This window comes from Vanellus vanellus (genome assembly GCF_965231255.1).
Source record: "Vanellus vanellus genome assembly, chromosome: 6".
NCBI classification, from domain to species: Eukaryota; Metazoa; Chordata; class Aves; order Charadriiformes; family Charadriidae; genus Vanellus; species Vanellus vanellus.
The window spans coordinates 46,754,187-46,780,731 of record NC_138911.1 but is presented as its reverse complement, the minus strand read 5'-3'; the positions used below and the strand labels follow the sequence as shown (position 1 = coordinate 46,780,731).

Here is a 26,545-nt window from a genome sequence, read left to right as displayed (position 1 = left end):
GGGCACCATTGAAGGAGAGTGGTTGTGATACAAGTAAACACCTGCTCAGAAAACAGACAAAAATATTAAATTCCCTAAGGAGTTCGGCTTGGCTGTAGAGGGAACATCTCCACCTTACTCTGCCAGAGCAAACGCCAAGCCAGAATAGCACTTACTTTCTTAGATTGAGTTATGAATCCATAATGCAGGTCTTAATATTGACAGGACAACAGTGCAAGACCACTGGAATATGCGGTGTTACTTCAGCCAGACTTGCGCACACAGTACGCATGGGACACAGGGCACCTTCTGCTTATATCTAGTGCCTTGTAATACTTAGAAGGAGCAAGTGGCTAAAGCAACCATCTTAAGTGATTAGCCAGAGCCACTGGAGCAAGGTCAAGCCCATCTGATCCAGACCCTTGCCCTTTGGCAACAGGAGCATTCTTCTGTTCATTATGGTTTCTTAAACTCCACAATTTTAAGGACAGCCATGTTTCAGTCTATACAACACTACATGTGAGCCTGTCTTAAGGGGCAGGCACCTGATTAAGGCTTTCACCTGAAATACTTTAAAAAAATTTCTTCATGTTAAATAGATCTGATAACAGCAATACAGCTACTGCATGAACAGAAACTATATTTCAAACACAGTTCTGGAGTAATTTATTCTGGTGGATCCAAGCATACTATGTACTGACCCATACAGTGGCACACAGAGAAAACAGTCAACTGAAAAAAAGCACTCCACTCCCAGCTAAAACACTTGCTAACATACCTTAATTTCCTAAAGACTCATTTAGCTTATATCAGAGTTAAAAAAAAGGCTAGTGTGTCACAGACTGATGGACACCTAACCCCACTCTTTAGTATATTAAGTTTATATGAGAGTGACACTGTAGCAGAAAGTTTTGCTCTCTAATCCATTCATCCATTTAAAAAACTGCAGTTGGTCAGATATCAAGGGACTTGTCTACATAAAAGTATAAAGAGGAACGCTTATTTCAAGTTTTGCATTACATTTAAAATAGTTTTGCTAGTATTAGGTTAGCATTTGTTCAAGTCTTTCAAAGCTCACCTAGACTTCACATACAACATAGGCAGTGTCTGTCCATTTCTCGTGTATGGACGCAGTTCCCTTTCACAGAGTTCAGCAGGACTTGTACTGCAGAACAGACATCAGAAGAGACCTACTGAACAGCGAAATTTACACCCCAGAGCTACATAAGCAATCATATTAATATTTAACATTAAATAATTAATAGGACTCCTCAAGATCCACGTTTTTTCTTCTGCAGGCACTAAGGAGTATGAGTTACAGTCTAGTTGCTTCTTTTCATTCCTTTTCTGTAGCTCTAAAGACTGCAGAAGTGAAAAAGACTCATCTCCAGCCTTTTTTTCCTTACGGTTAAAGGCAGACAGTCCAGAAGCCAGAGCAGGTGGGTGAGGGAGGAAAGAAGTGGAAGTCAAAAGTTCATCTTTCATTGTACCCTCAGGTTTCTTACAGCATAAAACTGGGTTGCACTAATCCTCTGTCTTACAGGGAGATGCTGTCTTGTTTGTTAGCAAGGAAGCTAAGCTTTGTATTGAAGTGATTCATCTTGTTACAACGATGGGGGGAGCAAACACAAGAAGGGGAGAATTGTTTGGTCATTTTCCAATTTCTTGCACCATCTGCTAAACTGGAGATACAGAAACAGTAAGGGGCAGGAATTCTACCACACAGAGAAACATAGCAGAAGGCTTGAAATAGTAACCTGACTAGAGGGCTCGCGTCTGCTCCTGTGTCCATCTTGAGAAGTCATCAACATTAGATACATAAGAATTAAATGCCTCCTAATGTACATAATTGTGCAACTAAATCTTGAAAGAGGATATTCTTGTCTGGCTACATCCGCGGATTAAGAGACCTTGAACTCTACCTGTCATTCATTCCTTAAACATCCACTTCCTTTGGTTTTCTAAGGTATTGGCCTCAGTTACATCCTGCAGGAAAGCGCTTAATTACCATCTCAAACAAAGCATTTTGTTTTAAGCCATTCTGCCCTGGTGATCTAACGCTGCTGAGCATCCCTTTTGCCCTGCACTCAAGAAAGCACCATTAGCTTGCAGCTGACCCCTCGCTTGCCCCATCTGTTTTGAAGTCTTCCTTCCCCAAACATGCTTCCCCTCCTTTCCATCTATAAAGGCTCAAGTCTGTCCAGCTATTTAATGTGCTCTGTATGAAGCTACTAATTATTCTCAAGAGCTTTCCATTTACTCTGAATTCACTAACCAAAGTCATGGTCAACACGCATCATGCATCCTAGTTTTATCTAAGTGGGTTTTTTCTTTTTTTTTTTTCTTTTTTTTTTATTTCATCAACTTTAATAAAACCTGACATTCAGGCTCCCTTGCTGACTGCTGCTTGGATTTATCATGTGATTCACAGTGGCACCTGAGCTTTCAGTCCACTTTCAGAAAACGTTATGCAAAGGCAGTTTGTGGCTTCCAAGTGACCCATATTATTTATAAGTAACTGTGGTACCTTTACAGCTAAGACCATAGTTTGCATCCAGACACTAAATATGTTAATTTACAGTCACATAAAATTGACCAGAGGACACATTCAAATGGGTGCTTGCCTTGCTACTGCTGTCTAATTTCAAATTGTTGCATGTAGCTGGAGTGCAAGGGAGGGGACTGGTGTTGCACTGCACTGTGGAAGCTGGCATGCTCTACTGGATTGACCTTATCTTGGATCAGCAGCAAGTTCTGCTACCTCCCTACACATTGTCCTCCTGGTCGTACAGAAAAGTACAGACTACAAAGAGAGCTTGGAAGGACAGACTGCAGTGGTATGGATATAGAGCCCTGCAAGTTACATCACATTTAAGGATGTACAATTAGGAACCTGTAAGGCCTGAGTTAAATCACTTGTGGGTGGTGCTTCAAGGATTATCACTGCTTTAACTGGACAGAAGAGCTGATTTGTTTGAGGATAAGAACCCATTCTCTGCCACCAAAATAGCACTGCTTACACGAGGGTGTGGCACAGCAAGACTGCAAGAAAAAATATGGTAGAGCTAAGCTCTGTCATGTTTCTAAGAAGTTCACAGGAAAGAATAAGCCCAGTTCTAATAAAATTAAATATACTATTTCAGAAAGTTTAGCTCCTTGTCAGTGTTGTGATGAAACAAGACTCAGTTTCTCTGAAGGATACTCCCACTCCCAAGCTCAGTTTTTGTATCCCCTAGATCCATACATCTGGATCACTTCAAGGCCATGCTGTTCTGTCTTCTGGCAACCCCGCTGTTTCCAGGCCCTAGGCCTCAAAGAGAGGTCTGACAATACTCCAGGTTTCTGACAAGCATTACACTGCTTAATCAGTAGTACAACACTTCCCTGAAAAGAAGTGTAGGAAGAGTCAAGGCTGTAAGCAGGCAGAAAGGTGCAGCCTAGCCCTTTGGGGAAGGCTAGCGTCAGTGGTGCTGTTAAATACTGCAGCTATCCGAAGAGCCAGAACGCAAGCATGGCTCTGGGACTGGGGTGGGGAGCTACTTTGAGGAGGCTCCAGGCTGAGATGTCAGGAAAGCAGCTGCAATCTCCTCGAGTAGGGATTCCCGCCAACAGGTGTCTGTAACTCTAGCACTAACACTACAGTGAGGAAGGAGCAAGACCCTCATGGAAAGGAAAAATGCTTGTAAAACCTGTTCACATCAATAAAACCTTCTTTAACTATTTACTTTTAAAACTCGTACCTCAGTGACTGGAGTGCCCTCTGCAAGCTTTCACAGTAGCAGTCACTAGAAGTTGACACAGAGAAGGCTGATGAAGAGAGGACTCAAAATTCAGGCTCCCCACCAGCCCCTGCCTGCCCCTTCCTCCACTGCTGAGACGATTGAGGTCTCTGCCTGTTTTCATATGGCAATGGCATAGGTATATCCTGACCCACTCAATCACAAAAGGACTTACAGCAACAGCTCACCAGCATCACAGTGGGTAAAGAGGATCATCATCCCACTGTCTACCCCCTCAGAGACAATGAAATGCTTTGAAATAGGCAGGACTAAACACACAAGATGTGGTTTCTCCAGATGAGAGGCCCTTGTATGATCAATAAATCAGGCTGAGCAAATTCAGCCCTGTCTTTCACAGGAGCAATGCTAAACAAAGTGTTCATAATGACAAAACCAGGAGTTTTTGCACAAGATGCAGGAGCCATCCCATTCCAGCATCACTTCTCCCTCAGCCCTGCAGGCCTTGCATAGGTTGAAGACTTCTGTGCAGACAGGGAAGAAGTACTGTCAACAAGATGCTTCATCTACTTGCTGTCAACACAAAAAAATTGATAGCAAGTGTGCTGACCCCACTTACTTCATATTCTTCCTGCAGCAAACTCCCACCAATGTACATATCTTTTTTATTTTTTTTTTAAAAATACTTCTTTCAGTGAATTAAGATGGACACCTCTCCCAGAAACAGGCAGGTGAATCCTCTGGGACCCATGGGATCCAGCTCTGGGACTGGCCCACTAGGAAGTACCTGGGAAGATCAGCACTGTTCTGCTCCCGCTCCCCTGTCCCTTTGTCAGAATCACTGCAGGTGGATCCAGGTCCCAATTGTGGCCAGCAAGAAGTCTGTGGAGCCGGGTACACAAGGCACAGCTCTCTTCATACCCGGATCTGGTACCCATTGAGGTCTGGCATGGCTTTGGAATCGGGAGGCTTCTTCTCACCAGACGGCCTGTGAGCAAAGAGCATAAGAACTATTCAGAAACTGTTCTTCAGTCAGGAGGTGCTAAAGCTTCAGACATTATTGAGGACAGGATTATTCTGCAATCTCCAGTAACTCTCCCAATGATCTCCACAAAAGAGAGTGCAGATTAGGAACAGTAGGAAGCCCACTCTGGTACCCCAGATGAGTTTCAGGAAAACAATCTCTCTGACAGCAGTGTAATTTTTGAAATTTCTTTGGGGTACAGGTCTGTGAGACACCAGAGCTCAGATCCCTGCATAAGGTTAAACATTAGCTACCAAGATCGCTGTCTATTTGAGCTGCCTTCCTCCTCCTTATCAAAAAAAAAAAACCAAACAGCTGTCCCCCCACTCCCCAAGCAATGATAAACTCACAAAGGCACAGACTAGGGAAGAATGCTGCTGCAGGTCAGAGAAGTAACCCCTGTTGTAACCCAGAGAAGACATCAGAAGGATTCAAAACCAGACAGCAAGTTGGAGTCTGTGAGTAAAACCGAGATGCTCTAGATAGGTCTCCTGCCCAGCAGTCCCACTCACCGTCGGTCCCCGCGGCTGTTACGCCGATGGGGGCTGGCCTGACCTCTTTGTGGGGAGGAGACATCTTTCTTTCTGTCCTTGGTGGGAGATGGCGGCCCAGTTCCTTTGCCAATCTGCGAGGAAAATTAAAGTAAGAGCAAAATGAGCAGAAAACCAATATGAGTAGTAACCACAAAACACAAAGACTAACAACAATTAATTATACGGGAATAAAAGGCAAAAAGGCAAGGCAAGTGCATCAAAAATGTAAAAGCCAAAAAAACCCAAGCTACTGTTACAGCTGTGACTCTTAAGGACTATATACAGTCCAAGCTAATCGCAACTGCAGTACTGCACAAGCGTCCATTAGGGGACCAGCCTGTATGCAAAGGAAAAGAGCCCCCAGCCTCCAATTCACCCTCTACTCCACCACCATCTAGAAGAGCCTCCTGCCACTTCATTCCCCAGCACACCATCCGCCAGGCAAGACAGTGGATGCAGCAGCAAACTACTTTTCTATCTTTGCTGCTTACCTTCAGCCTCATATCACGGGCATGTCTCTCAAGCTCTTTGCGGAAGTCTTCCCGGGTTAGCTTATCTAGATCCAGGATGGAGTGCTTCCACTCAATCTGCTCCACACTGTGTGGGTCATGGGACACACAGTGGCCCAGCTTCACCTTTTTGAGAGTGTGCCAGCAGCGGCGATATGCCTCCTCGAAGTCAAAGATGAGTTCACTCAGTGTGCGGAAGACAGGTGCTTTGTACATGAGCTCCTCACGTCGGCTGATGCCCAGTGCCCCATAGCGGCCTCCAAAGTTCACCCCCAGCACAATGTGTCGGAAGTAGTTCCCTGAGAAGTGGGTTTTGAAGCTGATGGGGAAACGGTCCAGCGTGGTCATGTTGTTGGTGAGGTAACTGACAGCAGCCACTATTCAGGAAACAACCAGTGATACCATTTTCTTGACAAGATACTTCCTTCCTGCTCCAAACCCTCCCAGCCTGCTCAGCAGACTCACCAGGGATTCAGGCATCACATAGGCAGGATTTGTTCTCCAGATCAAGAGTCCAGCTCATTGCAAGCTGCCCTACTTTCATTTGGGTCATGGGGAAACCATATTGTCTTCAACAAGACATTCAACAAAGGGAATTTAATTTCAAGGCAGTTTTGTGATTAAGAAGTTGCAATGCTAACACCTCGTCTGTACTGTATTCCATAGGTCCCAAACTGTTAACACTGTAGCATTATTCCTCAGTTTGTTTTAATCTGTTTTATTAGCTATTTCACACATGAACTGAGGAACCTTCAGGACAAAATACTTATCAGACTACCCTTCTGAACCATTCACTTGCCATTTCTGCCCTTCCAGGTGGCTTTGCCAATGTGCATCAAGAATCTATAGCCTGAGTGACATAGACTAAACCTGGAAGATCGCTAGCAAAGATGTGTATTTAAAGACGACAGATGTCTAGAATTAATCAAGGTATTGTCTAAGCTGGCAGGCAATGTTAGACATAATAGTAAAGTGACATACACCATAATTAGAAGTTGGGGAGGATCCCTATCTTATTTTAATGTAGAACACATGCAGGCAACATTGCAGTAAGTGAACAATGTTATCCACAAAGGACTTCCTGACCTAACTCTAGCTAATATTTTTGACCCTCTGTAGATGTTCCTTAGATCCTTCCTTTATCTTTTACTCATTTGCAGAGTTGTCCAGAGCAGCACCACCCTTCTTGGGGAAGCAGGAGCAACTCCGAAGAACTAGTTCTTATATTTGAGAATTGCTTGGATTTGGATTTTATTGGTGGATTTTTTTGGAACAACTGGGAAGGGAAAACAGAGGCATGTGGGGCTTGGTGACAATATTATCAGCAGCCTCAAAGCATCATAAAAGAGCAGAGGAGAAAACATAAGGATGGGCAGACATGCACAATTCCAAGAGGAAAGGATACATTCCCAGGATCACAGCTTCCAGGCATTTTATTGGCAGGGCCTCTTTGGTCATTTCTTTGGCCAGGTCCATCAGCCTGCAGAGTGGGACAAGGGAAACACGAGGACAGTTAGAGGGTTTGTGCTATGCAAATATGGCCAGTTCAGCCCTTTCACACTATATGTGTGAGGTAGGTTTCCAGGAGAGATGATGGCCCACTGAGGACAGGGAACAGAAGAAAATACCTTCTTTAGGAAGATATGAAATCCAAACCAGGTCTCTTATCACATGCTGTTGCTGCTTACAGGGAGCTCCCTTCAGTAAGTTACAGCAAAGCTGCCTACTAGGCCAACCTCTGTTTTCAGGGAGACCACAGCACTTGGCGCCGTGAGTTCTGGATGGACACCAATGTGACCACAAACAGAAGCCTCAAAGGACCAAAAGCCAGCAATGTTTGCCTCACAAGGTTCAAGGACAGTGAAGCTCTCTTCTCTGGCATCAACATTACTCTCTGTTTAACAAATACTGTGGAGGAAACGTTGCACTGATGACAGCACAAGATGTTTGGGGTCACATAAGTCTGTAGACTAGAAGCCAGTCTTGGGACACTCTCCATATGCTGGACAAGAGAGTCAATGAACATCAAGTGCTTATCTCCAGGAACTTATGGGGCACAACTCTACCCAAAATCTGCGGTTGCGAGAATCCCCTTCTCCTTCAAAGTATGAGACACCAGAAGCTTAGTGAGCCTGCATTCTGCAAAGGCACTCGCAGGGGCTATGAAATTAGACCTGTAAAGATACATGGATTTTACGAAGCTTGTTTAGGGCAGGACCTAATTTCAGAATCCATCAGAAGTTCATATAGTTATATTCCAATTAGAAGCAGGCAGAATCTGCACATCTTTGAAATACATTTATGTTATTTTACTGGATTTACTGATTCATGACAACAAAACCTACTCTTGTCCTTGAGAAAGGCCAGACGCAGCTCTGCCTAGCAGTGCCCCAGGCAACAGACAATAAAGTCACCTAAAGGAGGATGGAGCTGCAGTACTGAAAGCCCTGAGTGCCACCTAGACCATGGCCAGGGGATGGAAGAAAAAGCAGTATGTATAGCAAGGCCCCAACATCTTAAAGCAAGGATTAAATGCGGTAGGGGCTGCCAACACTTACCCAGTCAGAGGTCTGCTCTTCTTAATCTCAAAGAATTGTGTCCCAGTGTGATTGTACCTGGAGGCAAGAAGTTAAGGGCCTGGCCATTTGGAAAGTAGAGTTTGAAGAAAACCTGTCTGAAGAACTTTCATGTTACTATTCTCACAGCAAAGTCAAGATTCCACACAACAGCAATGCAAGAAAGTCCCCACCTCCCTCTCCTGCATTTCTCCCAATTTTAGTCCCTCGTTACTTCCACTGTATTTCCTTCTTGTCAATTCTTCTCTTTCTCCTCCCCATACGCAGGTTTCCACTTCATTTCCCAAAGGTCCATGCTGACAGCACGTGCTCTGCTCAGCTTTCCAGCTACCAGGACAGAACAAAGTTTGATAGATCTCTGTGTGCTCCCATCTGCAGAGAACGCACAGAGCATTGAAACATTCATGGTACCTTATTCTAAGACTGACTGGGACCCAATCCAGAGCACAACCACCTCAGATGGGTAAGAGGTGCCAAAAGGTCTGCCGCCTTACCTTGTTTAGGGGCTGAAGCCAGAGCTAGCTCTGTATCTCATCAGTGAGATCAGACTGTGCTTGCTTGGCATGTGCCTACTGTCCAGCATAACAGGGATGGGGAAATCTCATTCCCAGGACACAGTCACACAGGCAGCTCTGCATATAAAGGGGCAGGATACCACAGATGCACAAAAGCAGGATGGCTGACTGTCCTCTGGACAGCTGCAGAGAAAAGTGTTCGAGAGGCAGTTTTCTCACTACCACAGCTCACCCATGCTTTAACAGTGAGGTGACACAGTTTGTAGTCCATCTGAGACCCTACTGTTAAGGTCTCAGATATGCATGTTTTTAAAGAAATGGCACTGTAAAGCCACTGTTCTGGAAAGGTGACTAGTGGGGAAAGGCCCTTGACAACATGCCCATTTGTTAACATGGAGTGAACAGGTAACATGGGCAGAAAAGAAAAGAAATGGAGCAGCAAAACAAACCATCATCCCGAGACCAGCTTCCTGTTTTCCGGGAGCAAGTTTCAGTTCCCCTCCAGCTACAACAGAATGAGCTTTTCTGTTCTTCCTGGGTTATCACACCAGTGACTAAGGTAACAATAAAGGATACTGAAGCTCCCTGATGTAGCGCTGTACAGCTTCCAGGCGCTCAGGGATGGGGGTGGATGGCTGGAACACAGGCACACTTGGTATGGGAATCTGAAATGGGGAACAGAACGTAAATCATTGCTTCCAAACCTCTTCAGCTTCTTGCTGAACTCAGTAGGACATAGCTACAGGAAGTGTGTTCTTCTGAAACCAGCCCCTTTTTGCTGCCCAAAGAGACCACACTAGGAACAGTCCTTTGTTCCCACACTGATAACTGGGAAGGGATTAAGAATGAAGCACCACCACAGAGCTGCAAGAGAAACTGTGTGAAAGGGTCCTGCATTTAGGCAACATTACATTGGAAGAATTAGATAAAATTAACTGACAAGGCAAGGTGCGAGACAGGAAAGCTATCACCCGAGAGAGCTTGTCCTCATTTGAGTATGCAAACTGGAAGGCACAAAACAAAAATAAGGAGAGAGAGAGAGAGGCAAAAAGAGAGAATGGTTTTCCCAAAACCACCAAAGCATGGAGCAGCTCTGTAAGCAAGGGTATAAAGGTCCCCCAGTGCCTCTTGGCATCTCAGGTGTCCCTCCCCTCCGGTGTCCGTTGTTTTGAATTACGTGATCAGAGAATGACTTCTGAAAGTTCACTGTTCAGACTGTTGTCCCATTCTGAGGCCTTAGCCTTATGGGTCCAGTCAGATTTTCCTCACTATTTGCTCCACAGGGGATAACTGCAGCCTTGTCAGCAGCTGAGAAAAATGTGTCTAAGGAAAGAGAAGGGTCCTGTGCGCAGGACAAATATAATGGAGAAGACAGATTTGGTGTGACTGACAGGCTTGGAGAAACGGCCCAGCATTTTCCCTCTGAAGGATAACTCATGCCTTGCACGCGCTCCTCTGATACCAAACTGCAGCTTTTCACAGCAGTTTGGTTTTTAGCATTTCAGTTCCTCAGAATTCCCCCAGAGCTGGGCTATCCCCAGCTAAGAAAGAGTGAGTCAGAACCACATCTTCCCTTGGGCCTTCTACTCTGCTATGCACAATTGCCGTTACTGGCCATGGTTTTGTAGCCAGCAGCGCTGCTTAGCCACTCATCACCCTCCGCGTGTATTTCTGTGACCAGTCATTTCCATACCTCCTCCTCCTGCCCTGGGTTGGCACAAGTGACTGGTGAGCCAGGTCAGGCACCTGAACCAGCTGAAAGCCAAGCCAGCAGGCATGGGTAGTTTTCAGTCAGATCAGTTCCCTGTCCTGGTTTGCCACACAGTCGCACTCTGCTTGTGCCCCTGCAGCACAGGGGCCAGAGACTGCTTAACCTTGAGATGTGGGCTATTGGTGCCTCTGGAAACTATAATCTGTAAGTGTTTTTCAGTCTAGCTCCAAACACCATTAGCAAGTAAACACTGAGCTAAAGTAGTCTCTCTCCCTTTTCTCTCATGTGTTTTGATCTTTTTTATTTTGGAAAACTAAGTAGCACCATTTGGCCACTGGTACCCATTTTCCTAGCACCTCTTGGAGGTGCCAATTGCCATCTCCAGTGCCTCATTTCCGTACCCTGCTTGGAGCAAGCAGAGGCACCGGCTGGCTCACTTGCAGGAGATGGCACAGGAATGGCAGAAGCAGATGTGAAACTAGGTTTGTTCAGCTGCAGCAGGAGCAGGGAAGGCTCCAGAGAGTGGCACAGGGATGGAGCCATCTCTGGAACCGCACGAGCTGAGTCAGTTTGGATGCTGTGAGCTGACACACTGAGTCACAGGAAATCATTTCCAGGCAGAAACAATGAAAGAGGTAACAACCAGGACAGGCTGACTATTTAACTTTGTTTCATTTCTTCAGCATGGAGATTTTCATGCTTTTTGAGTGGAGACAGACAGATTAAGTGCATGTTGACAGTACAAACTAATGATTCTAGGTAGTTACTCCTCCCTTTACTAGTACAGACCCCCGGAGCCTCTTTTCCTCAAAGGACTGTGCAACACCGAGACACTGTAATGGCAACCAGTTCAGCAGGGGACTAGTTAATGCAGAAGAGCCTCCTGCACCTCAAGTAATTAAACTGATGGAAGTACAGTGTGCTCTCTCTCTCAGATCTGGGCCTGCAGCCCAGACTGGGCTACGGTTTCTTTTGCATCAGGTCTATAGCATTTTAATGGGGCAATAGAAGTAGGAGGAGAGGAATAAGGTCTCCATTCCTCAATCCCACAATGACAGTATGGGAGACCCTAGTGCTTTGTTCTTGCCCAGCGTCATCCACCACACATCTCAGAAGGGCTATAAATATTAGGCAGTCGTCACAATCCCCCAGAAGGCAGAGAGGAATTTATTTGTAACAGAAAAGATAGGAAATCAGGTTTATTTTGCTTTCCCTTTAGTTATTCTGAAAGCTGCAGAGAGAGCTAGGAAGAGAGCCCAGAGCACATACCTCTGCCAGGCTTAGCAGACTGAATGCATCCTTGGTCCCTCATCCCCTGTGTGGAGGGGTTGCATCACCCCACTCCTACAATCATGCGTCCCGGCAGGCTGGCTATATGCATGGGAATGGGACTCTGCTTTTAGAAAGGGGATCCCAAGAGCAACAGAGATTTTCATCTACTAGGTGGGCCATGCTGTACATGAGACAAGGCAGATGGGAGGGAGGCACAGACAAAGCTCCACCCTTATCCATATCACAGAGGTGCTTTTTTGGCCAGCCTAGTTTAGCAACAGTTTCTTTTATGGTGCTTGTATCCATCCAAGTCCCTCCCTAATCTTCCTTTTGCAAGCAACATGGGAGCAATACGCATCCCAGTTATTAACCTGACTAAAGAAACTGGAGTTTTTCCCTCTCTGTATATGTGAACCCATTAGATGCAACTCTTCCTGTCTTTGCCCTCATACCCACCTCATTTAAAATCCATTATTTCTTAATGGGGCAAGCAAACATCACATTGCATTTCTGGTGTGTGCCAATTTGATGGTCCCAGCAGCTCCAGCAAAGCAATACCCTACCCTGTTGCTAGAAAGGAGACAAGCTACAGGAGGGTGGCACTCTCAAGCCTAGCACACATGGCCACTCAACTATGTCCTGCCACCATAGCACGGCTCACTCAATGCCCGCTCACCCCAAATCTATGGGAAGGAAATGGAAACCAGAGGAGACCTCTCTCATACCTTAGTGAAAGACACAGCTGCTGCAGCTGATCTGCAAACTTATTTATAAAGTCTGATCACAGCCTCCTGCAGTCATTTTGTGGTATTAAGTTTAGTTTATGGACAACTCTTTTGAGAGTTATTTCCCCCAACACTGGCTACTGTTGAGGGCCAAAAATTTGGGAGCAGGCAAACCACTGTCCTCTTCCCAACACCTAAAAAGGCCTATTCACTCTCCAGCACACAGAGAGTACCTGGCTTTTCAAAGGAGCTAGCTCTGCAGAGTACACTCATTGCCCTAATTCTCATCTGTTGCATCAGCCATTCAAAGAAACTTGATGGCATGGAGATGCATGGCAATATAAGCAGCCCTCAAAGATAAAAACATGTCCCTAGAGGGGGGAAGGAGCTAGGGAAACAGTGCCCATCCATCCTTGCTGCTTCCTGCATCCTCTCAACTAGAATGGGATCTCAGATTGTGGAACGCTTGAATAGAGTTTATAGATCTGGTTCCCAGGGATGCTAGCAGATGCCAAAAAGAATGGCTAGCCCAGTTTCACCTCTTATTGCTAGAGGAGCTCATACTGCTTGTGTCCCCTAACTGTAACCCTCTGGCACCAAGACTATAAAGTGAGAACTTTACTTCACATTAAGACCAAAACCAGAATACTGTATTTCCCTCCCTTCATGCATGGGACTCTCGTTTGTGAGCTTCTTTCTTCCATTTCCCTCACCTCTTCTGGTCATATCGGCCTTTTTGGTCATGAAATTAAGTAGTGCATGTTCTGATTGATCTGAAACATGTTTGCAACCTTCACCCAAGCTCAGGACAAAGTCAGAGGAGAGGAAGGAAATTTGAAAAGGAAGGAAAAGTCTAGCGGGGTTAGAATAGAGGCTGTAATCAGGATTCAAAATTTGTTCTGGTTGCTGCCACAGATGCCTATAACTTTTCACTGCACAAAGGATGTTACATCACATGCTTCTCCGGAGTTCCTCATGGAAAGCAGTATGGATTGCCTGTGCACTATATCATAGCATGTTCTTGCATACTTCAAATTACCTTCCCAAAGAGGTAAGTCCTTGCTAAAAAAGCCTGAGCAGACAAAACTTCATCTTCTTGTTATTTGCATTCCCTCTGTTGGCGCGATGGGAATACTCTCACGACCCACCAATGGAGTGAAACACCAAATGTTTGCAGCGTCTTTTGTTCACAGGGTGCCAATGAAAGGGGTAGATTTTTCTCCCGTCTGAGGTGCAACACAGCAACAATCACAAGAATTCACATGCAAGTAATTCAGTATGGCACAAGATTAAGTGAAATGATGATCGGTTCTTCTTTTCATGGAGTTCGCTGCAGCAAGGCCAGGAACATCACAACATCTGACCCTACACCAGCAACTAGCTCTGCAAGTGTTCACTCACTCCTCTTAAAACTCTTTGGCATCAAGAGTGCCTTTTCTGACAGACACCGTTCTGTGCAAGAATGCCTTTTGGTGTGGGAGACTGTACCCAAATCTAATTTCTTCTGGTGCAAAGACTCACCTCTGCTTGTCTCACACACCCTCCCGCCTCAAGTATTTGGACTCTTATAAATATAACTTTCTTCATCTTTTCATCATTTATCCAGTCGTCTTCTTTAGGGCAACCCATTTCCCTCCCAAGGGGGCTCGCACATCAGCCACCTGAAGTCTGTTTTCCAGCAAGGCCTCAGGGGGAGCGGGTGCTGCTGGTGCGCCCGGGCAGGGCAGAGCCCCGCAGACACCCTCCCGCACTCCGACTCACGGCGCGGCTTTGCTGCCCGCAAGAGCACCCGCGGGGGCCCTTTTCCCGAGGGATCGCTCCCGACCCGGGGAGGCCGGACTCCAAGGCGTGGGGGGGGGGGGGGGAGCGAGTCCTCTCAGCAAGATGCCACCGTTTCCCCTCTCCCCTTCCTATGCCCCGCGGGGGACGGCCCGGCCGGGCGCTGCCGCCAGCACCCCACGCCAGCCGCGGGGTGGTGGTGGGGGTGTGATGGGGTGTCTCACCTTGGGCAGGTCGGCGGCGCCCCGGATCCTTTGCGCCACCCGCTCCCCCTCGGGGTGGATCCTGCCCACATGCCGCCACATCCGCTCCCAGGTGGGCTCGTCCACGGGCAGCCCGCCGCGGTTGACGAAGAAGGGGACGCCGCCGTCGCGGAGATCCTCCTCGCCCTCCTCCTCTTGCTGCTCCTCGTCCCGCGGCACCGTCGCCGCCGCCGCCTCGCCGGACGGGGGGCGCCTGGCGGCGGCCGCGGCCGCGGCCCCGCCGCCCCCCGGCATCGGCATAGCCGCCGCCCGCGCTCAGCGCCCGCCGCCCTCCGCCGGGCCGCCGGGGGCCGCGCCCCGCATGGCCGGCGCACCGGGCACGGGGCGTCACCGCCCCCGCCTCGCCCCCGGAGATATCGAGGCGGAGAGGAGTTCGGGGAAAAGGGGAGAAAAAGCCGGGCGGGGCGGCGCCGGGTACCGCATCAGGCCGCCGCGGCGGGGCGGGGGGGAGGCGCCGGCGGCCCAACCGCCCGCGGCAGTGACGGCGGGCACCGCGCGGGGCGGGCCTGCCGCCGGGGCGCCCCCGCCGCGCCGCCTCCCGAGCGCTCGACGGGGCGGGGGGGCGGGCGGGGACAGCCGCCTCCCCGGCGGATGCTGCATGCGGGGAAACAAAGCCCCCGCGCGGGGCGGGGCAGCGCTGGGCGGTGCTGGGCCGGGCCGGGCCCGGCTTCTCTCCGCTCTGCTCCGCCCTGGGCCGGGGCGGCGCTGGGTCTCGCAGGCCCCGGGTGGCAGCGGACGCCCACCGCCGTGCCCGGAGCCGGCCTGCCGCTGGCAGGGGTGCTGCTGCCTGCGGGCGATAAGGCCGGGAGGCGGCTGCGGCCGGGCGATAAGGGGGGGGGGGCGGGAGTGAGACGCTGGGCGGGAGGCTGTGGGCGGTGCCACGGGGGGCGGGGCTACGAAGCGACCGTTTAACGGTCGCCGTGAGAGGCAGGTGGTGGCTGTGCATTGAGTTCGTTGGGCTGTAGTCTTCGCTGTGGGTTTTAGGTGGGTGAGAGGGGGCCCGGGCGGCTGGAGGGGCCCAGGGAGGTCCCCCGCTGGACGGTAAAGCCCCGCTGGGCGTGGGCGTGGGCGTGGGTGTGGGTGTTCCCACAGAGATGGCTGTGAGGCACCGGAGAGCTGGGTTACGTTTTCTGGCTAGAAAGCAGCGAGTGGCGGAGACTGTAATTGGGATGTCCCTGTTTTGACTTGCCAAGTGGTCCGAAGCGGTTATTGCCGGTGTCTGGGTGTGCTGCACGAAGTGTGTCTCTCTCAGAGGGGCGGCTCAGCAGGGCTCTCCTGCCTGGAAGGAGGCAAAAGTGTATATTTATATAAGGTCTGGAGATGCACTACAAGTGAAAGACCGAGTGCTTTGCTCTGCCTTCGCTGTCTGCTTCTCTCTTTCAGCCCTCATGCAGTATGGTGAAGTGTACGTCTGTGATGGGAGGTTCTCCACAAAGTGCAGGAGATGTGGAAGCCTGTTCTTGTCCCATGTGTTTCAGGCATAACAGTTGTGTCCTCACCAATAAAAGCTGGCTTGTGTTCTGCCACGGGCAGGACCTCTGGCTGTGTTTTCTCCCCACCCTGTAATAAAAAGAATCCCTTTTGAAAGCTCTAGTATAAGGGAAAAGTGTCCTGTAACTGAAGCACCAAGTAAAAGAAATGCGTACGAAGTAACAGGTTAGCTGTTGAGGAACCTGCTGAAGGGCATCTCAAAATGCTTGCATTTAGCACTCCAAAGAAAGTGCTGTTGTTTAGCGTTAGTGTGGAGAATGAACAAAATACATCCTGGGTCTGGTTGCCATGGGATTTGATGTGTCTTTGGTATAACCTTTGTGGGCATTGGCAGAGGATTTCAGAGCGAAATGCCACTTTTCCTGTAATGCTCTGTGGGCAGATGTTCACATGAGATAATTTCTGAGGGGAAAATACTTGAACACAGCAACTATGTTGAACTCAACATTGCCCAAAGTGCTGAAAGGTTGATTTCCTTTCAGAAAAAAATAAGCAAAGTGCATGTTCTTGCTTCTTCCTTTCACCTTCCAAACAGACCACCAGCCTTGCTTCATGAAACCTACATTGACATATGTAATACTTAAACATATACTTCTTCACCAAATAAGGTTTTTTCTCTTCAATGGGGGCCTTGAGCAGTGCTGATTTGTCACTTCAGTAAGGTTTTTAGTGTTATGATTCTCTTTGCCTTTTACCTGTGAGCAAGTGGAGATCAGTAGACGTTGACACCTTGTATCTAAACAGGCAGCAAAGTCTCTGGTAAGAATCACTCTACAGACCCTGAGTGGACACATTTTGTAAAAATAGTTCATACAGTCCCGTGTCCTCAGTCCCTTCTTTCCCAGTGGTTCCCAGTTCCTCTACAAATACAGGACTGGAAGTGTGCCAGTCATGTAATGGCAGTGCACAGGCATATTGGGGGACATCATCTGCATTTTGGTTGAGTGGCAAGTATATTTCCAGTAACAGCCCTGGGAAAAAGACAGGGTGCAAAGGCTTTAAATGCTTCTATTAGAGCTGTATTTCCTCCCCTGCCTGAAACTAAGCACAGCTGTCCATAGAGGCAAAGATGCTGGTTTCAATTTTGAGCTCCAGCACTATTTCACGGATGGTAATTAGCGTTGCCATCTATACCTCAGCTTTTCTATCTGTAAGAAGGAAATGCCAATAACCCTGACTCGCAGACAGAGATTTTGTAAAGATTAGTTGGCATTTTTGGCATGTTAAGAATTATTCTTTCGTAAAAATTAAAATAACATGTTATAGTAGAAGTGAAATACAATCCTTATATCTTTAGTGCCTTAAAATATATTCTCAAACATCAGATGGAGGAAATGTAGCTGGTAATCATCATCAGGCTTCAAAATAAGACTTGTCAAGGGATTTTTCCTTCAGTTTATTTTAGTTAATTTTTAGGCAGTGTCCCTCCCTTCTTGCCATCACTAACTAATTTGGCAGCACCAGGGGATCAGTATTTTAAGGTAATAAAATGGCACTATATTGTTTAGCTGGGAAAGAATAGAGCATAGCCATGGCGAGTGAGCCAGTCCCTGCAGTGGGCACCGAATATAACTGAAGTGACAGCAGAGGGCAGAGAATTCACTGCCTCTTCTGCACAGCTGGTGTTTCCTTGTCTGCAAATGTTGTTACCTGTGGTACAGCCTCTGTAATGGACATTACAGCAACACTGCCTCTAATTTCTCCTGGCAGATTATTGTGGCTAGGATGATGAGTGACCAGAAGACCATTCAATTTTTGTTTAATAACAATATAAAGCTTTCATTTACCTGTGCTCCGTAGAGGAGGCCTGTGCAGGCACTCTGTGTGAATCACACCTGAGAATGGTTTAAACAGGTGAAGCTTTGTTAAGACAGAGTTAAGACTTGCTGTTAGTGAAAGAATAAATAACACTGATAAATGTTATTCAAACTTCTTTGAATAAAGGTTTTTAATAAGATATAAAATATTTGATAAATATGTTCAAGTGGTGCAGAGAGCGCTTGAAAGATAAATTCTCTCCTCTGCTTTTCTGGGTGAATTTGGAGTTTTGTCTCTATTGGAAGGGATCCAAAATTTGTTTCTGTAAACATGGATAGTGAGTGATAGTGTTGACTTTCTGTTTTTTAATGCCTTTTACATTTCGATTAATATTTCCTTTTTTTTTATTTCTGCCAATCATTTGTTATTATCCTGTCATTTTGTTTTTAAAAAAAAATCTTCAAAAGCGCCTGACTGTTCTTTATGCAGTGTCTTTGTGAACTTGCATAGGAGCAATTAAAACACTTACCAGAGATTTCAAGTTTTCAACAACAATTTTAGGCCACTATTTAGGTAGTTTAGTTAACATATATTTTCTTAGTGTGAACTGGAACCCTTTGTATAACACTAAATGCTGCTTAGAGCATGAGCAGAGGTTGTGCTGTCTTTATCCATCTTGGCCTAACTCTTTGCGATCTAAGCTTCTCTATGCCACTAGCTTCCTTTTTTGTAACTGTTTTGGAGAGGGTTCCCTTTTCTGTGTTCCTGCAAGAGCTCAGTGAAAAGCCTCATGTGACAAATCAGTCTTTATCTGAATTTATTTCCCAGAGTTTATTTATCTCCGAAGCTATTATCAAAAATTGTTGAATTTCCTTCAGTGTTTTCTTTACACATTAATTCTATTTAATTCTGTGGGGTTTTTTTGTAATGCTTCTTTCAAAGGCATCTGTAGTTTGTCTAAACTGACTTTCAGAACTTTGCAACTTGGTCACCCACAGCCTCTATGTCACACTGGATAGCTTGCAACATACTTTGTGAGGGCTCTTCTCCTGCGAGCTGTATTCCTATGTAACACAGATTCCTTTGCACCTGTAGGAAACTTCCTGCATATTCACATATTTTCGTCCAGGCTTGACTCTGCTGGTGGCAGTTACGAGAGGAGGTGAAGAGCTGAAGGGCAGGAAGCGAGGCTGGCAGCTGCCTGACTGTGGTTGGGCCCTGAGCTGTCTAGCTGATTCCCATTGATGAGAGGAGTGGGCTGGGAATGATGTCATGGTGGAGTCCGGGATGGCCTTGGCCTGACAAGTTAGCAGAGCTGTTGTGCTGAGTGAAGGGATGGAGAGGAAACCTGTATAGCTTTTCAGTTGCAAATTCTCTATGCAAAATCATTATGTGAGATACGGTGTTAATTTGGATTCACAGTACTTATGTTCTATGAACATATTTACATGAACCTTCGTTTTTTGTGTGGAATAAGGGGGAGCTGAATTTGAAGAGTCACAGGGAAGAGAAGCCTAAGAGCGTACAGTCTTTAGATATATAAAAGATGTGTCTTATACTTCCAGGGTACATAGGACCAGAAGTATTACCTGTTTAAAATGTAATGAGAAAGTTTCAGGTTATACATTAGAAAAAAACTTCCTGTAAAGACAGTGAAAGACTGGAAGAAACAGCCTTAGTAAAATACAGAGTCCACATAATTGAAAAGTTTTAAGCACTGTTCATCAGTCAGGAGTTAGTCAGCGTTGATCCTACTTTTGGGAGGAGAGGGAAGGGCCTATATGACCTCTTAAAATCCCCTATGTCCCTTTCTTCTCTGCCTGAAAATAAATGGCCTAATGTATTGACCACTGAAGGTGGGGAGAGGTTTTGACAATCTGAAGGGCTCTCTTGAAGTGAAGTAAGCTCGACTCACTTCCATGAATGACCCTTGCTCATACAAACAGCCTCTTGGATTCAAGTTACTGCACTTAAATGAGAGAAACAGCATACATCAGGGTGGAACATCAGAGCAGAGTGGCTTAATGGAAGTTTTCTTTGTAGTATCTTTTTTACACATTATGTGAACTACCTCTTAAAAATATATTTTTTTTTAAGCTCCTTTCATTTAGAGGGTTGAAAAGCATGTTTTAAGTGTTTGTGGTTTTTTTTGTTGTTTGTGTGGTGTTTCCTTTGTCTGTGTTTAGTTTTCTCCAGCTCACAACTGTACTGCCTTTAGTCTGATTATACAAATGTCCTTATGTGCGATGAAATTCTCTGCTGTACAGAAAACCATTATGACATCAGTGTACTGTTGGGCAGTAGGTGTATGTTGCAGCAGATCTTTGCCCAGAGCAGGAATTCTACCTTTGCCCCCAATTCTGCTCTTACCTCAGTTCTAATCAGGACTATCTTGGAAGATAACAGCAAATCTTGTTATTTGATTACAAAGCTGATGTAACTTTTAGTCTGTCTGGGAGATTGATTGGTATAGCAGTGCTAGAATAGCCCTGTTCTGTGGGCAGCAGAGAATGCCTTCATCGGAGACTGATACAGTGACTCCAGTTGATTTATCACACAACTGACTGGCCTTACCTGGTCACATAGCCCAGCACATTGTGGCGCAGCAGTCTCTGTCCTGTCTGTCACACAGTCGATACACGAGCCATGCATCATCCATCATGTGGAGATTCACAATGGGACGAGCAGAGGAGTATAGATGATGATTGGAACTTTATAATTGGACTGTTTTATTTGGAGTTTCTAATCTGTCCTTAATAATAACTCTGCTTAATGAAAGGGACTTGGAGAGGGCTTGGGTGTGGAGTTTCGGAGTTGAGAAAGGAAGCAAACAGCCCATCATCTTGCGTGCTGTGTGCCACCCCAGCTTAGGGGCAGGGTGTGAGACCAAAAGCTAGACTTTTGGGTTGTGTGCAGAACTGGCATCTGAAGATTTATCCATCCAAACAGGGAACAGAGAAAGCACCATGCTGCCTGGGTGACGAGTGAAAGACCTATTAAGTTCAGCTATGTCCTTCAGAGAAAGACCATAGCCTGATACAGTTTCACATCAAACTTCAGTGAAAGGAAGTTGAGCAGCTAACAGATATAAAGTATTCTACTTAACTGGTAAGGAAAAGAGTCTTTGTTTTCCAAAGAGAGTGGCAAACTCCAGTTTTAGGAGTTACAAAGAGTTAATAGAGTTTTCTTCTACATGAATGCTAAACAGACATAGCTTAGTTAAAAACTGAAGTTACACTAGCAAAAATATAGCGGAACATAGATTGAAAATAAGTGTGCCTGATTTTAAAGTTCATTATCTTCTCCAGTGAGCTTTTGGATGAAGCTAGAAGGTTCTTTTATCAGAAAATTCTTAATTTCCTTTCTGTCTATCTGATATTTTTTCTAGAGGTGGAGAAGAAACAGGCTTCTGTCCCATAAAACCTTTTTCCTGTTCTACACTGGTACAGAACAGACATCTCTGAAAGATTTAAATGGAACCAGAATAATGAGTAGACCAACACGCAGGGTATTTATTTAGGTTTTTGGAAGAACTGCTTTCAAATCTCAACAATGCTTTGTGTGAAATAGAAACTTAAGCATACATTTCTCTCGTGCAAACAGGTGTGCTGACCTTGGGCTACAATGTGAGGCTTTCTTATATGGGTCAGAGTGAACATTCAATTATGTATACAAAAGACACTACTCCCAAACTGGCCAGGTCAGGAACTTATCTGGAGCCTTTGGCTGAATTCCCTGTGCCAAGTCCCGTCATGCATGTGATTTAAACTTAAGTCTGTCTTATCATTGACTCTGCAGATTGTTGGTACATTCTGGAATTGGCACCTCTCCCTTTTGGTGTCATCAGAAAATCCTCCCTGAACCTGAGTAATCTTTCTTAGCAGAAATTTATTTTTCTTCAAGAAGTTTCAATAAACTAACATTTCCCAAGAGCAAAGATATTTCCTCAAGAAATTTTTGATTAACTATTTTCTCAGTCAAATTGGTCCTGTGCAGTTTCCTGTTCATAGCTTGATCCTTAGTGTTTCCAGTTTTAACTTTGTCATTTAGTGGTAATAGTTGTTTTTTTTTTTTTTTTTCTGAAGCCTGGGATAAAGTTATTGCAGCAAAGAAATTAATTGGACCGTTAATAAGTCTATACCTATAACTATGGAGAAGGTATTTTTCACCCTCTCCAACTGGAGGTGGTGCTGAATCTAAGCCTCAGCTCCAAAACACTTTGACCTGTCAGTATTTGAAAGCTAGATTGTTTTACTTCAGGCTTGCAAAAAAAGCTGTGTTTGTGAAAGCTTTGTGCCATATTGGATCATTTGTCTATTTCTCTGTAGAGTGATTACTTAGCACTTTTTCGGGTAAAAATGTGAGTGTAGGCAAGAGAACAAAATGGGAGGAGGGACATCTAGTGGTTAGTAATGAAAAGGCGCATAATTAATTTTTTCCCTTCCAGACTATGAAAAGTAAAGTAATTCCTGATAAATAGACTGGGATTCACTTAGAATTTATGAAACTTGTAATATAGAGATAATTTCTGATCAGTGCAACTTTTTCTGTGTGCTGTCAGCCTCTGGTGAGCAGTAACTTTCTTGCTTGATGACTGATGCCAAGGCCTGGTTACTCTTAACACATTCTAATGTCTTCCTATTTCTATTTTCCATTTCATGCTTTGTTTGTTTTTAGGAATATTTTTACATGGCTATCCATTTTCTACAACCAGAATAACTTTAGGATCATAAGGTTTTATGATTTTTTTTATGGTGTTGGAGGGACGTAATCTCAAGAACAGATAAGTTGTGAGAAAAAGTTATTTGAAAAGAAACTGACCTCAGCAAAGATCAACTGTTTTCTTATGCTGAGAACCTAACTGTCTCATTTATTGCTCTCAATGTCAGAAGAGTTGACACTATTTACTTCCACTGGGAAGGATTCTAGTCTTGGACTGGACTTCCATCATCTAGTCCAGGTCTCTGCTAGCTCAGGCAACCTTGTCAAACGGATTCTGTCTAAGGGTACAGAATGGATTATGCCTCTATGATACCAGGTGGAGGAAACAGATAGTATTAATAATTACTTCCTGCTGTATTTTCCAAAGGCTTGTTTTCTAGACTACTAGACCAGTGTAACTAATCCTGCTACCACATACTTATGGACAAATTCCAGCCGTTCAGTTCCCATTGAAGCAGGAGCCAGGTAAAAATCTCTATTGCTCCTGGGCAGCGCTTGGCTTCTTGTGTTATACAACACTATGATTTCAGGTTAAATTTGGAGCACCAAGAAATGAGCTAGTGTATGGACATATTTTTTAGATCTCAGTAATGAGAAATGTTGTGCCTTCCCACTGGCCTGGCAGGCTTCAGAGAGAATGGAAACAGGCATTTCCTTAGAATTGAGAAAGGAGTGGGGTCCACTGAAATTAGATCGATCTCTCTCTTACCTGGCTTCCTGGGAAGTCACAAGTGTATTCAGAAATCCCCCTGCCCATCGATTATAAAGTTGGGTAAGTTTGTTGGGTCAAGTTTAGACTCAAGCCCCCTGCAGTTAACCCAGTAGTTACAGTAATACAACAAATTCTGTGCTCCGGAAGGCTTTTGGTATGTATAGTATATAAAGACATATATAGCTATGGAAAATTCTGGGAAAAGAGGTGTCATTTAATACCTAGGAGGAGCAATAGCTATGTCAATCTGTCAGGTCTTATGAGTCTTTGATTGGGCCTTAGATACCTCCAGATGACTCTGCCCAGCTTTGTTTCCCTTTCAGTTCTTCAGGGGTGCAGAAATGGAAGGGGGAAGAGAAAAGGATGTGTGGCACATGTGCCACATGCATGTATTAGTAACATATCCATCACAGCTGTGGGGTCTGAAAGGAGAAGGAAGGAAACAGGTGAAACCTGTTGTGCTCAGAGGAAGTCAGCATGTGCTTGAACGCTAGCAAATGACAGATTTTTCCTTTAGAAGTCTGTCCTTTCATACTGTGAGAAAGAGACAGGCTTATCATTGTTAGATACCTCCTTTATGAAGCTATATGGTAAGCTTGTTTGGACACAAGTTTTGTGGAGACATCCATACTGCAACAGGGACAAAGCCCAGTGCCATCATTGAGTTCCTCTGGAGCGGGGAGCGTTACGGACAGGAGCTGCACATAGGGGAGAACAGCGAAGGAATTTTTCTAAAACTTCAGGAGTTACAGCTACTGGGATATGACAGAAACCATTCTGAATTTAGCCTCAATGCTCTAACAGGTAGCAGAACTTCTTCAAAATGTCTGCCTGTTGTATTATAAATTCTGCACATATTTTTCAAGTGTATTATGTGATATGACAGCAATTACAGGTAAAGCCACACCAGCTGCTTTTCCTGCAGTAAGTGAGGCCTCTTAGGCCTATAGTGTCAATGACCTTTCTCCAGCCATGTCTTCATGCATAGAAGTCTAAGAAATGCCTTATTGTGTCAAATCTATGGCCCACCTGGACTGGTTCTGCCTCAGACAGTAACAGCAGGCAATACTATATGGGGCTAGGACATGATCCTCACCATTTCATGTTGTACATTCCCCTCATTCTTTCCAAGCATCCACAGTCATTGGATTAGGATCATTAGGATCACTTATGCCCATTCCCTTACCTGTTTCAGAACTGCTGTCCATAAATTAATCCTTTGTATAACCTGCTCTTTTTGGGTAGCCTGCTGATATTATTGGTCTCCTCAGTCCCACGTGACCAGAATTTCACTACTTGCTGTGTTTGTAAAGGAAAGATATTGCTTTTGTCTGTTTTAAACCTATCTTGCACTTAGTTTGAGTGAGCACCCATACTTCTAGTACTGCAAGGTTTGGCAAGTAGCAGTCCTGCTCTCACTTTCTCCACCACCTTCATGATTTTGTAATTCTCAGTTGTATTCCCCTCAGCCTGTATGTCTCCAAATTAAGGAGAGAATCTCTCCTCATAATGCAGCTGGTCCGTCTCCTAAATTCCTGTTGTACAGGTCATGTGCTTGCCTGAAACACAAGTGCTTAAATGTGGATACAAATCAGTCTCTCACTAGCTGCATTTCCCAGCTGTCTGTCACAAGGCAGAGTTGGCTGCCCAATTGAAGCAGCTAGAGCGATCACAGCATAACTATTTTTTTGAGCGCCTTCTATTTGACCTTTTTTAAAGCTGTAGCAAGCAGATTCCAAGAACACTTGTGGTTGAACTGCAGCAGCTTTCTGTGTTTGTGGACAGAGACTGGCCAATTCACAGCCATTCCTATGGATGTCTAGCTTTTTCTTGGCCTGAAACCAACTTACAAAAGGCCAGATCCTTACTAGTCACATGTGGAGTTTCTGGTCAGTTGGGTTGCAGTGCTGGCCAGTCACCCATTTGTACTTTTGTGGTGATTCTTGCCTGTCTCAGTGCTGAATGTGTAGAGTAATTTTTTACTTCTTGGTGATTAGTACCCTTGCTGTATGTGACAAGATATCCATGGTGAGAATGTGGCCAGCAGCAGGGCAGATACAGGTAGCAGCCACGCTTGGAGTCACTTGCACTGATTTTGGCCGGGACACCGATGCCCTCCATTTTGAGAAGTGTATTTTTAGAGGAAATTGATGCTGCAGGCAGCATCTATCAACTCCTTGGTCTCTAAAAAGGGTGGAGGTTACCTTCAGGTGGTGTGTTATGATACAATTAGTTCTTACATGTTACTATTCTTGACTTTTGGTAGTTTATTACAGTCCTGGTTTATTGAAAATAATCCCAATATTGTTTTTAACCATAAATTGAGGTGTTATTTCTTTCACAAATGACTGAGTAGCTCTTCTTGGGACCCATGTTGAGCAAAGATCTTTTCCTCAGTTTTAAGTCCTGTAACTGATTTGACTGCATAGTGAAGGGAAAGCTGACGTGTTTAATTTTATTATATTGGTAAGAATTAAAAGGTGTAAAAGAAAAGATAACTAAGACTAACACTTGGTCTAGCCAAACGTGTGACTATATAGTCTGGTAAGCAGAAGACTGCAAACAGAAAATTTGCTATATTTTTTTCTCTTTTAGAAAAGTAAAGATTTAAAAAATGGAATGAAAGCAAGTGTTGCTTTCAGATATTAATATCTGCATGTGTCCACCAGCAATTTTTTTTTCCTGATTTTGTCATATTCATGCGGGAATAGTGTGAACTACAATAGTTTTGTGTTGCAGTGACCTTAACTGTGTAGGGCATGGTGCACATTTTCTCTTGCAGGTTCAATACACACAGCGCTTTGAAACCTGCAGTACCTTTTCTGGATACGTTTTGTATTGGAGTGTCTTCCTGTCTCTTAATAAGAATAATACTCCCTAGATTCAGTCTTCCACATCTAGCTGCTATATTGTCACTGCCAAGAATGTAATCTCATTCATCCTTTGTACCAAATGGTGTCCTGGAAACTTCATAGGTCAAATTAAGCAATGACTACATACCAGAATAAACTCTCACAAACAACTAGTGAAGGACAAACACATACATGGTTGGTTCACCCCTGATCTCTCAACTCTTGTTCTCAAAACGCTTTCTACAAACAATCTTAGGAACTAAAATTGTTCCTATAAACGGTGGACTCAGCAGAGATGCTGTTCTTATAGTGGATGATAATCCTCCTTCCCACAAACTCTTCACACTAGCAATTATCTATTTCTTTTTCCTTATCAGAAGCACACAA

General features: G+C 45.2%; 2 protein-coding genes across 2 annotated transcripts in view; one reads left to right on the top strand and one right to left on the bottom strand.

The window, feature by feature from the left end:
* The window catches only part of ANGEL1 (angel homolog 1), a gene marked incomplete at both ends in the record, with an annotated part of 96,116 nt that overhangs the window by 16,329 nt on the left and 53,242 nt on the right, over positions 1-26,545 (top strand). The window lies entirely within an intron of this gene.
* On the bottom strand, positions 3,896-14,863 carry VASH1 (vasohibin 1; the record flags this gene model as incomplete). The annotated part of the gene is made up of 7 exons (XM_082484781.1): positions 3,896-4,704; positions 5,253-5,365; positions 5,765-6,146; positions 7,188-7,262; positions 8,341-8,397; positions 9,450-9,538; positions 14,585-14,863. The coding sequence occupies 7 exons, from the start codon at positions 14,861-14,863 to the stop codon at positions 4,632-4,634; spliced, it is 1,068 nt and encodes a 355-aa protein (XP_082340907.1). The 3' UTR covers positions 3,896-4,631.